Here is a 14,421-nt window from a genome sequence, read left to right as displayed (position 1 = left end):
GCTACAGAAAGAGTTCTGTGGTGCGTTAAAAGAAACCAAATAATAAAACCCTCTCTTCTCCCCAAAGTTCATGACGGCTTCAGGAGAGGAGAGCTGCTCTCAGAGCTGTCTCCTTTCTTCCTCTGATGTTTTTGTTGAAAAGGCTAATTATCTTTCCCTTTTGCAGGGTCGGTCCAGAGTTTCTCAGAGTGGGATTTAAGCTTTCAGCCTTTAAAAGAAATCTTGTCAATCTCTGTTTCCTGTTCTCAATAACTAAAGAAAAAACACCTTGATTCTCAGGCCAGCAGAGAGATGTTTGAGTCCTCTTCAGTCTCTGTTTTCTGTCCTGCAGCAGCTTCTAAAACGTTCACTGGGACATTCACAAACTCTACCGTCTAATTATTTAGTCCCTATTACAGTTTCCTGATGTGGTTGTGGTTCCCCTCACAGAAGCATCCAAACCCTGAGCCAAGAAAAAAAACTACCACACTGGAAAACAGAGATACTTGCCAGAAGTCAGTGGACCTCGCCATAATCGTCTGGATCACAGAGCGCCGTGGTTAAAGAGGGATCCACATGACGAGGCGTTCACTCTGGATCCTGAAGGAAGGAACACCAGGAGATGGTAAGTCATCAGCTGCTTCTTAAAATATCAGTTTATTTCTTGTTGATGGGAAAGTGTGTGGTGAGGAGGCGACAGCTGCTGCAGCTGTTTCCCAACTGCCCCCATGAGATAAAACCAGATATTAGTTACTATTAATATGATCTCACAGGTGCCGTCCTGACCCAGTGTGTGGTCTACATGTGAGCAAATGTACAGAAGGTGAGAGTGTGAGCAGCTCTGCAGGTACAAACGATTAGAAACTCTCATTATAAACTCTGCTCCTGCAGGAAATCACCAGGATTAGAATCAAACAGAAGCTGATGTCAGTCGCTCAGATGCGACAGGTGCCAAACTCTGAAATCCCCAAATAACCCTCCAGATCTCCTCCTGCTGAGGAAACCAGCAGGCGCTTTGTTTCACTCACCGAGTTCGTTAATGAGTCCTGAAGCCGCCTGCGCAGCTTCTCTGAGAGGGAATGTAACCGAAGCCAAATCCTGCAGTTAACTCCTCAGTGTCACCGCTTTCTCTCTCTCAGGTTTACAGCAGGCGGTTCTCAAAGTCCTTGACTCGCAGCTTAGAGTCGCTCTGAAATGTCAAGAGGGGCAGTGAGCGTCTGGTGAGCCACAGTTAACTCCTCACAGCCTCAGAAGGTGACCGAGTCTCATGGGTTGCAGGAGAAACTAAGATCCAGAGGGTTAAACTACTATCCTCACTAAAGGTGGACTGGCACTTACCTGCAGGAAAATAAGTGCAGAAACTAAACCTCCCTGTAGAACAGACATGAGTTGGTGTAAAGTGTCTCCAGGATCCTGAAATCCAAACTTCTTCCTTTGCAGATTAGAACTGTATGAAACAGACGTTCGTCTGGTTTCCTCTGCACTGATGATCAAAAACCTTTCATCTGAGATATTTGTCTTTAATTCTCCACTTGTGAGTGTAAAATAATACATTTGTTGTCCAGGATTAACTCAGTCTTTTGAGATAATTCAGCCTAGTTAGTTGAAAACCACCTCCTTTTCCTCGAGTTCCTGAAATCTCCTTCTGAGAGAGAGATGATCAAAACTCCAGAGCCAGGATTTATCACTGCAGCAGCTACTGAAGTAAAGTGTTAGGGTTGGTCCAGATCTCTAAACTTCTCTTCCTCCATTGTGGAAAAACAAAAGATAAACAGTTTGTGGGTCCTTCAGACATTTAACTGAAACTGACGTCAATTAACTGAGAGCTGGTCTCCAGCTTCTGAAGTCCAGGTAATTAAACTTCTCTATTTGGGACAAATAAATCAAACAGTGTTTACTCCTCTCTGGCAGCAGCTGGAGGAGCAGGTCTCAGTCCATGACGATGCTCCTGGGGATAAACTGAGAGACTTTTCCAGCAGGCTGAGGATCAGAGCGTCACAGACCTGCTGTAAACCCTGATCCTGGACTGTCAGGCAGCGCCGGCGGCTCCTGCAGACGTCTGCTGCCTTCAGCGGCTCTGGTTTCTCCTCACACTTCTGCTGCTGCTGCCTCGCTCTCTCTCTCCGTCTGACGCTCCACACTGCCTGGCTGGGTGAGTGTGTGAGTGTGTGAGTGTGTGTGTGTGAGTGTGTGTGTCTCGCTCAGGCTTGTTCGTTCAGCCCCATTCCTTCCTCCTTCCTCCAGTTTGCTGCACTCCCGGCTTTTTCCTTTCTCTTTCCTTTCCTACCCAGTGTGTGTGTGTGTGTGTGTGTGTGTGTGTGTGTGTGTGTGTCCTCAGGGGAGAGCGGAGGCGGCTCCTCCAGCGTCCCTCCTCTCAAACTGAAGACCCCCCACCTCTCCTCCCCTTCACCCTCTCCTCACCCCTCTCTTATATTTACATGTTACTGTACCTCTCTCACCCCTTCTCTCTCTCTCTTGCCCTCCTTACCCCCCCAGCTTACCCGTTACCACGCAGCAGTCTCTGCTAAGGTCAGTCCCACGTGCAGCTTCACTGAGCCCCGCCAAATTAAAAGCTCCCCTCCCTTTTTTGTCACCTTCCTTTTCTTCTGTCTTTCCTTGCTTCCTCTGCCCTCCGCCCTCTCTCTCCCCCTCTGCCTCCCCCCCTCACTCCTGTGCCTTACATAGCTCCAGTAAAAACAGCTCTGAGGCCCTAGGCATGTTGGTAATTGCCCTATTTGTAAAAATGCCAATAAAGTTCTGCAAACATAAAGAAAGGGCAGCCACTGTGGAGGCTGCTCCACGTGGAGTTCAGCGTCTTCGAGGCTGAAAAACATTTTTTTAAAAACGCACTGACGTGTGTGTGATGTTAGCGTCTGCAGGAGCACACGCCTGATTGGTCATTAATGAGGTTGATAGGATAATTAAAGCTTTACTGGAAGATTTGTGGCCACCAGGGGGCAGAGAAAAACAGGCTGACACCTCATGCAGAGCCACAGTGAAACTGCAGCTTCTCACTGCTGTGACACTAACACTACTCCAGCCTGCGAACGTTTCCTGTGAACACACAGACGGTCGTGGTTTAACAGAGGAGTTAAAGTTAGTTCAGGTGTGTTTAATTATGTTTACAGGAGTGTTGCTGAGTTTTTATCTATATTATATTATTTTATTGCTCTGTTTTTTCTCCACCCCCACCTCTGGCTGTTTAGCTGCTAAATGCTCCTCTGTGTGTCAGTGGTTCAGTTCAGACGACAGGAATATTAACGTTAGGAACGATGAACAGGACGGCCCAGTGAACAGTCTCTCTGACGTTTTCTGTATCTTCCTGCCTATGACGTGTCTGATGATTAAGAAGCAGTGACACTGATGGTGAAACCTGCCGTGGTGACCACAGTGAAGTCTGATCCTTCCTAACTGTGTTTGTATTCTCTCTGTCTCTGTTTGATCTCCTGCCTTCTGCAGTCAGGGTGAAGATTGCAAACATTAATCCAGGAGACAGAGACAGAGACAGAGACAGAGAGGCCGTCTGTGGCTTGACGGGTGAAGATGTCAGCAGCACATCCACAGTTCAGAGTCTCAGTCACAAAGTGGATCGTTAGTTTTCTGTCTTTGTCTGAGCAGCAGTGAAAATCCAAACTTTGTACTGATGATAGAAAAGAGAGGAGAAGTAAATCTGCAGTGCAAACAGTGAATGCACGTGTGGAATTTAAGGTGTGTGAAGGTAAATGAAGCTAAATGTCTGATGTCTGAGGTGAGGACAGTAGAAACCTGAGTGACAGGATAAGTGAGGCAGAAACAGACTGAAGCTGTTGGACAGAGCAGAGACTGCATCCAGCAGCTGACAGACAGACTCTGAATATTCAGACTCTTTTTTGTGCCTGTAATTGCCAATTAAACCATCTGTCGTATACGGCGAGCTCGTCTCTGCGGCGTTTTGGCAGTCGATCACAGAGCGGTGTTCTCGTTAACAGTATCCACTCATCTGAGCCAACCATGTTACAGCCAACCACTTATCACAGCCTCCTCATTAGCCGCAGCCAATTATCTGAGGTCACTCGTTAGGGGCAGACACTTATCTCACAGGTGCATTAATTGACTGAAACGCTTCCTCAAAAGTTGCTGCCTCAGCACAATGTCCCAGAGATTTTCACCTTCATGTTTCCTGAAGCTGAGTTTGAGGTGAATTTGTTTTGCAGGAGAGAGGGAACCAGGAGCTCTTCATGCTGCTTAAATCAGGAGGGACGTGGAATTATTCATTGGAATACATGCACACATTTGCATTGGAGGTATTTGCACACACACACACACACACACACACACACACACACACTTCACCTCAGGCGGCTGCCCTTGAGACGCTGGCTGAATGCATCAGTGCATGAAGTCAGTGGTTTTACGCAGACCTCAGTTATTGGCAGTAAAATGTTTGACAGGTGGATCAGTCAGGCTCTTCACTTCACTGGAGACAGAGTTGTGTTGCAGCACCACCTGGTGGCTGCTCGTGACAGTTACAGGAAACTGTGGCATCAGGAGAAGAGAGGGGAGAGGAGAGTGATGGAGGGAGGAAGAGAGGATCTGTTTCTGTTTTGAAACTCTCATCTAGGAAACAGCAGAAAAAAACCTGAATAAGTCTGTAAGACTTAAGATTTAGTTTCATGTTGTTGCAGTTTCCAGCCTTGGCCACTAGAGGGCAGAGTGACTCCATGTTCTTCAGCAGTGAGGTTTAATTAAGGAGTTGTTTTATTTAAGTTTTACATTCAAAGCAAGAAACATGAAAAACACTCAGTTTTCACATCAACAGAAGAGAAGTCTTGTCTTTAAATGTTCTAATATTAAACATTTTTCACACATCAATTTTCTGTAAATCAGGAAACGTTTCAGGATTGTTTTTGTTTTGTTTTTTTTCCAGCTGATGACCCGCCTCTGCCTTTAGCTGATTGGGCTGAAGTTGTCCTCCTGCTCTCTGATTGGCTCATCAAACTTCTGCTCTGCATCCCAGCTCCTGTTGGAGAGACAAGGGTAAAGCAGTTAACCTGTCCTGTCAGTCACTCTGTCACTGGGCTGCAGACACACGCTGATTAATACTGTCACTGATGAATGAACAAGGACATTTTCATGACTTTATATACAGTTAGAATACATGTATTGCTCATACTGTATGCCTTATATGTTAAATCTTGATCTGACAAAGTTACAGTGGCTTCAGAAAGTATTCAGACCCCTTCACTTTACTGTGTTGTAGATTTAATTTTAAATGGATAAAATTCTCATTTGTGCCCATCAATGTTCGATCAATAACCTGTAACGACAATTTGAAAACTCCTTTTTACGTCAGTTCTTCCCTCAGGATCGGACCAAGAATAAATTGGTTTGAGAATCATGGGAAACACAGAGCGTGCAGTCATCTGCTGACAAATATCTGTAATAAAACGCTTGGAGATGATCAGTGTGATCCTCTGCTCTGATTAAACTTCTTCCCTTTGTTATTGAGGTCACTGTGCTCCTGGTAACACTCAGAGCTTTAGACGTTTTATACCTTTACTCTGTCCTATGCCTCACCACAGTTTCATCTCAGAGGTCTACAGCAGAGAGTTTCCACAGGTGTGTTCCTTCCTAAACTTCTGAATATTCAGATACTTCAGTTTTGCAGCCGGTGAACTCCAGTCAAGTTCTAGACACATCTGAACGATAATTAAAGCAAATAATAAATTGTGCAATTATGTATATAAGTACTTCTCTACAATACTGGGTAAAATGTACATCACACGTCATCCCCAAACTCTAACATACATCTGTGCTTATACCCAAGTCTAAACATGTAACCACAGCAGTAACACTGATGTTTGAAGGTATCATGACCAGCAGATGATGACTGTGAATTGGCTGCTGCACTTCATGAGTCTGCTGAATACAAAGACCCACAGATGGAGAATAGATCCACAGACATCAGCTCAGGCCGACAGACATGAGCCAAGCGTTTTTTTGCCTTTGACAGTGATGCTGCTGCTGCTCTCCTCATAATCCACTACACAAACAGAACTGCTGGGAAATCAACTCTCACACACGGCGCTGGACGAGGGAGATTAACGGGCTGTTGACAGGTTGACTCCCTCTGTCTGATGTGGTGTTTTGTCAGTGCAGCGAGGTGAGTTCACGTCCTAAAACCTCAACAAAACCTCTGCTGTTTACTGTTGTTTAAGGCATTCAGCTGACTCTTGAAAACAATACTTTGTTCAAAACATTCGCTCACAATGTTTTACAATAAAAAACAAAGCAGCTGCTCAAGAATATATTCTAAATGACAAAATGCCCGAGGAAAGTGCAAAACAATTCATGTGTAATTTAAACGTACAGCAGCAGAGACAGGTCCTGTTTTACTTAACACACAGTACAGATAAAAAACACACAAACACAGGCGACATGTAACGCTTTAAGGCCTTAAAAGAAGCTTTTATTTCATCCTCTCTTCAGCCACTCACAGCCTGCTCACATGTACAAAAATCACAGTTTGAAAACAACAAACAGACTCAAACACAGTACAAAAAGAGTTGTTTTTGTATCTCGTGTATACAGTTGTTAAATGGTTAAAATGACCATTTACTGCACATATTCTCTTCTTTAAAGCAACATTACGTCACTCAGACTTCACTCATGGCTGCAGAGGGCGCTGCTGCTCAACAGAAGTTACACTGTGTTGCTTTAAAATCAGTAATTAGATATTTATTTCAACGACTGTAACCAAACATTCTGTGCTTTGGTTGTATTCTTTTTAATCCTAAAACTGCACTGATCAACATCCTCATCCTCAAACAGTTAAATTAGATAATTTGTCCATGGTTAAAGTTTGATTACGTTTAGACAGAAAGGCTACCTGGTTAAAGTTAGAGAAAGGATTTAGATTAGATTCCCTCATTTAGGTAAAGGTAAATGAAAACCGTATCTTGTAGAAGTTATGAAGCTGTTGTTATTGCAGTTGTTGCAAATGTTAAATATTCTTTCTTTACCAAAAGAATCAAAACTCAAACTGACTAGTTTATCGACTGACTGTGTTATTATTCTGACAACCCATGATCGTCCTACCAGTGTTCTCTCAGACCTTAACCGGTCGTGTTCGGTCTCCTTACTCGTTGATCTCGTCCTCCTCGTCCTCAAAGTTCTCCTCGCCGTCGTTGGCGGTGGCCTCCTGGTACTGCTGGTACTCGGACACCAGGTCGTTCATGTTGCTCTCGGCCTCTGTGAACTCCATCTCGTCCATGCCTTCGCCTGTGAACCAGTGCAGGAAGGCCTTTCGGCGGAACATGGCCGAGAACTGCTCGGAGATCCTCTTGAACAGCTCCTGGATGGCTGTGCTGTTACCAATGAAGGTGGCGGCCATCTTGAGGCCCCGAGGAGCGATGTCGCAGACGGCCACCTTGACGTTGTTGGGGATCCACTCCACGAAGTAGCTGCTGTTCTTGTTCTGGACGTTCAGCATCTGCTCGTCCACCTCCTTCATGGACATGGGCCCACGGAAGACGGTGGCCACGGTCAGGTAGCGGCCATGGCGAGGGTCGCAGGCCGCCATCATGTTCCTGGCATCGAACATCTGCTGGGTGAGCTCAGGAACGGTGAGGGCTCGGTACTGCTGGCTGCCCCTCGCCGTCAGAGGAGCGAACCCAGGCATGAAGAAGTGGAGCCTGGGGAACGGCACCATGTTGACTGCCAGCTTGCGGAGATCTGCGTTGAGCTGTCCAGGGAAACGGAGCGAGGTCGTCACGCCACTCATGGTGGCAGACACCAGGTGGTTGAGGTCGCCGTAGGTCGGCGTCGTGAGTTTAAGAGTGCGGAAACAGATGTCGTACAGGGCCTCGTTGTCGATGCAGTAGGTCTCATCTGTGTTTTCGACCAGCTGGTGGACCGACAGGGTGGCGTTGTAGGGCTCCACGACGGTGTCCGACACCTGATGGATCAAAAGACAATCAGATATGATGAGATGTTTGTGGTCTGAGTATTCATAGATTATTCCAAGTTAGTTCCTCTGATTACTCTTTATTGATTTATTTAGATACTGTTGCAAGTGATGGAGGTGTTGAAGCTGCTTTGCCAGGAGTTTATTGACTCCTCTCTTTCTGCCAAGTGGGAGATATCGTAGCTGTCAGAAGAAACACAAAAAAGAGGGAGGAAACTCCTCATACCTTAGGTGAGGGCATGACACTGAAGGTGTTCATGATCCGGTCCGGGTACTCCTCGCGGATCTTGCTGATCAGCAGGGTGCCCATGCCTGAGCCGGTGCCACCACCCAAAGAGTGAGTCAGCTGGAAACCCTGCAGACAGAATCTGAGTTAAATGAAAACTGTTTGTCTTATTGACCCCCTCTGTTCTCTTGCCCTTGTTTCACTTTATATTGTGGTTTTATGGAAGAACATGGTTAGTTAAGTAGGACCAGGGGCATTTGGGGCAGCTGAGTGTGAAGAAGTATCCCTCTTTACTCAAGCTACTGATACCTACATATGAATAAAGCTAAAAACCAGTAGTCATCTTCACCTGGAGACAGTCGCAGTGCTCACACTCCTTCCTCACCACGTCCAGGACCGAGTCCACGAGCTCCGCCCCCTCCGTGTAGTGGCCTTTGGCCCAGTTGTTCCCCGCACCTGTCTGACCTGCAGACAGCCAATCGGCACGGAGAGAATCCGTGTGTGAAATTGTAAAACGATCACCACAACAGATGGGATCATGCGTGCAGACACACACTCGACTGGTGACCCATTTTTCAGGGGACAGCAGGCAGAGTAGCTGCTGGATTTCATTTCATGTCTGTGTGTGAGACACACAGAGAGACATCTACAGCCTCCCTGCTTCTTCTCCTACTGAGACATTAGTTTATAAAACAGACGCTGGAGTCATTTCATTCTGTTTACTGGACAGATTTAATGCTGGAACATTTCACTGCTGCTCCAGCTCTGTCCTGTGTAACCACACAAACCTCCCTACGACTCTTAAAGCTGCAATAATCCTTTATATCAACACTGATTTAAAAATGTTGAATGCAGTCACTCTGGAAGCACAAATATTTCCCTCAGGAGGTGGTGGAAACCAAAGATAGAGCTAAAAGAAATGAATTACCATAAACATTTCCACCCTCGTAGACAAGCACTTGATGGAGTCACTAAGGAGGAAAACTTAAACTCAAAGGATCATTTATTGGATAAAGTGAATTGGTCTTCTCAGTGATAATCTCAAAGCAGATTAAGAATCTGATTCCCTTAAAACTCAAGTGATTGTTACCAAAGATGAAGTTGTCTGGTCTGAAGAGTTGTCCGAAGGCTCCTGAGCGAACACTGTCCATGGTTCCTGGTTCCAGGTCAACCAGCACTGCCCGGGGGACGTATTTATGTGCTGCACAAACAGAGAAGAGTCATTACTGTACCGTCAGTCCTGCATCGTTTAAGAGAGGGATTTAGTTTAGACTGGTTAGTCAGGTGGATTTCACCTGCAAAAACTGTGGATATATTCCAGAGGCTGAAAGAGTAAGGGAGGAGAAATGTGCAAAATATTCCTGAGATTGATCATGTTTTTAAGTTTCTTCAGTATCACAGTAACTCAGTGGTAACTGTCTGTGCATCCAGAGATAAACTGCAAACAGGAGCTGCTGATAAAGAATTCTGCTCACTTCATTTTCCAAAAGGCAGCCCACAGCGTCTCTGATTGGGCTTTTTGATCAGTCCTGAGTCCATTATTTTCTTCATCGGGACAGATTTTAATGCATTATTTTATTCAGTAGATTACCAGTCATTCAGAGGAAGAGTGTGACTCACTGTGACACACACACACACACACAGCTACTGTTATCTGTTATACTTACAGGAAGCCTCATTGTAGTAGACGTTGACTCTGTCCAGCTGGAGAGCTGAGTCACCCACATAATTTCCCGCAGGGTCGATGCCGTGCTCGTCGCTGATGACTTCCCAAAACTGGCCGAGTCGCAGCAGCAGCAGCAGCAGCAGCAGAAAAAGAGAAGAAGGGGATTTTGTTGTAAAATCTTTTCAAACCTGCAGAGTTTGATGATGTTAACTGTAAGAAGAAGGTAGTTAGAGATTCTGCACACGGGTGTTTTCAGATGCAGGATGCAGAGTCTGACAGTCAAAGCTGTCGTCTCTGGACATACAGCATCTAGTTCATGTATTTTTACATATCTCTGTGGTTGTTTTGTGTCATTAACTGAGTGACAGTCAGCAGATTAAACTGCTGGATCAGAGCCAGAGAGTTCAGAGTGAAGCTGAACTGTACGTCAGTTAAACACCAGAGTTCATCTCTGAGATCCAGGAGACTGAGGCAGATATCAAGAGTTAGAGACAGAGTTTGTTGCTGTTTACAGCCACACCTTCCTGCTGCAGAAGGAGAAGAGGATGATGGGTAATATACACACCACTTAACCACTGACTCAGAGCTCACGAGATTTAATGCAGCAGCGTCCTGTAATCACCACCTGTGGCAGCAGAGGGCGCTGCTGCTCAGCTACAGTGACTGTGCTGCTTTAAAGAGAGAAAGATTTTATCATGAGTTTAAAAAATGTCTCTACTCCTTGTTTAAAACGCAGAGTTACATATTTTCCACTCACACTTGCACAGTGGTTGATTACCCAGAAGGCTTTGTGGTCACAGTGACCTGCTGCTCGCTGTTCATTTGTTCTTCCTCTTATTTCTCATGTTTCACTTTCTTCTGTGGCTGAAACTGTGTCCACTCCTTTGACTTTCAGCCCAGAAAACTCGCTCTGAAATAGCTGGGTGTTTGGTCAGAGCCTGTGTGTGTGTGTGTGTGTGTGTGTGTGTGTGTGTGTTCGCCCAGATTCCTTGAATAGTCTCACAGTGGCTCACTGAGTTCACTTCACTCCCCCTCCTCTCCACTGTGATGAGTTTATTACAGGACACAGAGCCTCTCCTGCTCCCAGTCCTTCATTCAAACTGACTGTAATCTACAGCTGTAAAATATCTGTTATTGATTTGTTTGTTTAGATCAATTAAAACATCCATACATGAGGCTTATATCTCTTCAGTACAGCAGGATATATCCAGACACCACAGCACACAGCTGGTAAATACCTGTACAGAGTTTTAGAATTAGAATATTAGAATGTTGTAATCTGGACTCTACCTTGGTCCCGATCTGGTTCCCACACTGTCCCGCCTGGATGTGAACGATTTCTCTCATCTTTCTGTTGTTCAGTCCTGCTGCTGCTGGATGCCGGTCTGTGTGCGTCTGTTAAACTGGGAGAGATCGACTGCCGGCTTCACCCCCCCCCCCCCCCTCCTCCTGTCATGCACATTCATGCGACCACGCCCTGAAGGGAGGGAGGGAGGGAGGGGGAGGTGGAGCTCTGCATCCTCCAGAGTCCAGTTTGTCCCAGTCAGCGTAAAACAGACAGGGTTTATTTATCCCACAGAAATACTACTGATACTTCTACTACTACTAATACCACTGATACCACTCTGACACTACTACTATTACTACTACTGATACTACTGCCACTACTAGTACTCCTTTTTCCTGTAATATTAATATGTTACTGAGACTCAGAGTTTCATTATCGTGGTTCTTACATTAGTATTTATTATGTTATGTTGCTGGAGCAGTGACTGTGTCCTCTGTGTCTTTATATCCAGGTGTGGAGCTCTTGTTGACACAGAGTCTGATTGTCTCACAGTGGCTCTGCAGTGAAATGAGGAAGGACACCTGCAGGGGATTTTTCCTCCTGTGTCAGGGAGCATGTGCCAGACGTTCCCTGGGAGAGAGATGATGATGAAGCAGGGGTCAGCTGCTGCTGAGGCCAGCAGCGGTGTCACTTTACACAGCACTGTGATCTTTAAAACAGGAATTTATCACCGATACTGGACATCTGCTCCGCTCGCTGTGAACACTGCTTCATCCTGCAGAGAACGAGCTGAGGGAACTGAACCTGATGTACGTCTGAGCACAGGTTTAATCCTGATCCTGGAGTCTGTCTGTGAAGGAGGAGGCAGGGCTCAGCTTTATTTAATGGAAACACACAGAGCTAGAGAAGTTAAAAAACATCTTTATTTATAGCTTTGATTTACAGCAACGTTTGAATCAGTTTTCAGCTTTACAAAGTTCAAACATCTAAACAGAAGATACAGAGACGTTAAAACCACTCCATCCAGACAGATAGGATCGTTCAGTCATCCTCTAAGGTGAACTGCATTAAAGAGGAGGATGTGACGAGCAGCAGCTGACCTGTCAGTCTGGTCAGGTAGGTGAGGCAGCGCAGCACCGACCTGACAGGAAGAGACAAACATCAGCAAAGTATGACTTGTAGTCACGCTAACGCCTGGGCTCGACAGACACGGATGTTCAACACTTCATCAGCTGTCAAGAGATTTCACATCTCCTGCCACTGACGGGGTAAAATGTCACTTTACCAGCTGATAAAAGTTCAAAGATAATTCCAGGAGTTTTGAACCTGAGCTTTATTTTCCTGTGTTTTTCTGTAAGTGATTGTAAATCTTTACAGCCACCGCAAACAGCTGCTGTAATGTAACCCAGTGGACAACTGTCCACGCCAAAGTACGACGACTAAAGTTTGTGTTTTTGCCACTGACAGGCTCAGATTCTCAGAAAGAAACCTGCCAGACTCCATTGACAAAAACAGGGATTTAACCAGGAGCTGCTGGAATACCACTGCCTCCATCTGTTAGTGTGTCTGTGTTACTGTGTGGTACTTTTACTTCAGTAAAGTATCAGATTACTTCTTCCACCACTGAGAGTCTCACAGTAACACAAACACACTAACAGATGGAGGCAGTGGTATTCCAGCAGCTCCTGGTTAAATCCCTGTTTTTCTCTATGGAGTCTGGTAGAGATATATAGAGATGTTTCTGGCTTAAACTAAAAGAATTCAGGTTCAGGTTCAAAAACACCAGACTGATCCTTTACTGTGTGTCCCTCCTCCATGGGACCCACTGACCGTGTTGAGACTGATCAGCTGCAGTAGAGTTAAACTCACTTGAGGGTGTGTTTTATCGTGGTGCACCTGAAGTCGTAGGAGAACGTGTACATCTCGTACAGAGTGGCCTTGATGCCGAGGCAGAACAGGAAGTCTTTAGGGTGCAGCTTGTAGAGGTCAAAGGTCAGTTTAGCGACCCCGTTCTTCTTCGGCTGACGAAAGCTCGGCAAGATCTGAAACGTACAGGAAATCAAACCTGGATGTGATTCTGTAGAGATCCTGAAACTCTAAACTCAGACAGCAAGGTCCCCTCAGGTTTTAATGACACAGTTCATGTGACGGTGCTGCCATCTTGTGGAAGAACTGAAATCATATATATATATATATATATATATATATATATATATAGGACATCAGGCCTAATAATTAAAACTACTCTTGATCTTATTTTTTAAAGTATTCCCACTTTTCTTTCAGACCCTAACTCTTCTGCACAGCTCTGCATTTGCACTAAATAACTCCTGTATATGATGTGAGGAATGATTAGATTTTGGAACATTATTTATTTATTGCCTCTTTAGTGTGTGTGTGTGTGTGTGTGTGTGGTGTGTGTGTGTGTGTGGTTTCTCTCCAGGTGAGTCAGTTATTGTCTCCTGTCCTCAGTGGACTCTCACCTTGCTCTGTGTCCACATGTCTCCCTTCTCCAGCACCATCAGCGACGTGTTGCTGGGCAGAGACTGGAAGAACTCCTCCGAGTCCACCACAGTCCCGTCCTCCTCCAGGACCACGGTCAGGAACTGGCAGGACAGCAGAAACACCCTGGCAGCCTGAGCGCAGAGGAAACCGCAGCTGGTTTCAGGTCTGAAACTTTCTCTAAACGTGTGAATGTGATTTTTTAAAAGCCTCTTCACCTGCTCCAGCAGCTCGTCCAGACAGGAGGCCACCAGATCCCTCCGCCGCCTCCGGCTCTGGGTGCAGACTTTAAAGCAGCGGGGCTGAGCCGAGGGCAGGACGTGGCGAGAGATGGTGGTCTGGACTGATGATACCGACCTGCAGGGTCAGTGAGAGTCAGAGTTTAACCGTTTAAATCACGAGTCTAAACACAAACCGGCTCACTCACCTCAGCAGAGTCTCCGACAGCAGAGCTTTCACATATCCCACTCCGGACCCGACGGACAGAGACGCCATTGTGATGCCCCTGAACGCACCAGCTGCCTGAAAACTACACCTGAAAACTTTATCAACGATGACGGCCTGTGATTGGCCACCGATCGGAGCAGAGAACCAATAGGATTCAGAGCAGCTTTATCCACAAACAGTGCAGGTTAAATGAGGGAATCATTCAGACTTTGATTCCCTTTCAAACACTGAAAGATCAAAAGATTAATGTTACTTTGCTTTTGTAGAATTGATCTTTTGTATAAAAACAACAACACAACAACTGGGCAACTATAATGCAACTTAGGCAGAGAAAAAACAAGACAAGTAAAGTGATAAAAACATTGAAA

The 14,421-nt window shown here is 45.6% G+C and overlaps 2 protein-coding genes and 2 long non-coding RNA genes across 5 annotated transcripts; 1 reads left to right on the top strand and 3 right to left on the bottom strand.

Annotated features, from left to right (window-relative positions):
* Window positions 1–427: 427 nt before the first annotated feature.
* On the bottom strand, window positions 428–1,458 carry LOC108874817 (uncharacterized). The gene is made up of 3 exons (XR_001959782.2): window positions 1,318–1,458; window positions 1,008–1,168; window positions 428–579 (listed from the first exon to the last, which is right to left on the bottom strand). It is a non-coding gene; the product is annotated as an uncharacterized LOC108874817 (long non-coding RNA).
* On the top strand, window positions 488–5,428 carry LOC108874815 (uncharacterized). Its single transcript, XR_001959781.2, has 4 exons — window positions 488–604; window positions 1,891–2,131; window positions 4,173–4,262; window positions 4,886–5,428. It is a non-coding gene; the product is annotated as an uncharacterized LOC108874815 (long non-coding RNA).
* Window positions 5,429–6,399: 971 nt separating this feature from the next.
* On the bottom strand, window positions 6,400–11,263 carry tubb6 (tubulin, beta 6 class V). The gene is made up of 6 exons (XM_018663355.2): window positions 11,107–11,263; window positions 9,818–9,926; window positions 9,241–9,351; window positions 8,500–8,615; window positions 8,151–8,279; window positions 6,400–7,915 (listed from the first exon to the last, which is right to left on the bottom strand). The coding sequence occupies exons 1-6, from the start codon at window positions 11,161–11,163 to the stop codon at window positions 7,097–7,099; spliced, it is 1,341 nt and encodes a 446-aa protein (XP_018518871.1). The 5' UTR covers window positions 11,164–11,263; the 3' UTR covers window positions 6,400–7,096.
* Window positions 11,264–12,005: 742 nt separating this feature from the next.
* On the bottom strand, window positions 12,006–14,238 carry cidea (cell death inducing DFFA like effector a). 2 transcript variants are annotated; one of them, XM_018663354.2, is made up of 5 exons: window positions 14,034–14,238; window positions 13,825–13,963; window positions 13,588–13,740; window positions 13,001–13,146; window positions 12,006–12,245 (listed from the first exon to the last, which is right to left on the bottom strand). In XM_018663354.2, exons 1-5 carry the CDS (start codon window positions 14,099–14,101, stop codon window positions 12,146–12,148), a joined length of 606 nt encoding a protein of 201 aa, XP_018518870.1. In that variant the 5' UTR covers window positions 14,102–14,238; the 3' UTR covers window positions 12,006–12,145. The 2 variants fall into 2 exon arrangements, with proteins under 2 accessions (XP_018518870.1, XP_018518869.1); XM_018663353.2 differs by having other exon boundaries at window positions 12,974–13,146; window positions 14,034–14,224.
* Between the last annotated feature and the right edge of the window lie 183 nt (window positions 14,239–14,421).

This window comes from Lates calcarifer, unplaced genomic scaffold (genome assembly GCF_001640805.2).
Source record: "Lates calcarifer isolate ASB-BC8 unplaced genomic scaffold, TLL_Latcal_v3 _unitig_5615_quiver_758, whole genome shotgun sequence".
Classification (NCBI taxonomy): domain Eukaryota; kingdom Metazoa; phylum Chordata; class Actinopteri; family Centropomidae; genus Lates; species Lates calcarifer.
The sequence above is the reverse complement of the archived record's forward strand: the minus strand, read 5'-3'. Positions and strand labels throughout refer to the sequence as shown.

Bases quoted from the DNA above. Each gene is read 5' to 3' on its own strand.
- tubb6 (XM_018663355.2), bottom strand. From the start codon at position 11,163: ATGAGAGAAATCGTTCACATCCAGGCGGGACAGTGTGGGAACCAGATC. The intron at 9,927-11,106 runs GTAGAGTCCAGA...CGACTCGGCCAG, and splicing joins GGAACCAGATCGGGACCAAG to TTTTGGGAAGTCATCAGCGA. The intron at 9,352-9,817 runs GTAAGTATAACA...CTGTTTGTGCAG, and splicing joins CTACTACAATGAGGCTTCCT to CACATAAATACGTCCCCCGG.
- cidea (XM_018663353.2), bottom strand. From the start codon at position 14,101: ATGGCGTCTCTGTCCGTCGGGTCCGGAGTGGGATATGTGAAAGCTCTG. The intron at 13,741-13,824 runs GTGAAGAGGCTT...CTCTGCGCTCAG, and splicing joins TGGACGAGCTGCTGGAGCAG to GCTGCCAGGGTGTTTCTGCT. The intron at 12,246-12,973 runs GTGAGTTTAACT...TCTTCCTGTCAG, and splicing joins ACGATAAAACACACCCTCAA to GTCGGTGCTGCGCTGCCTCA.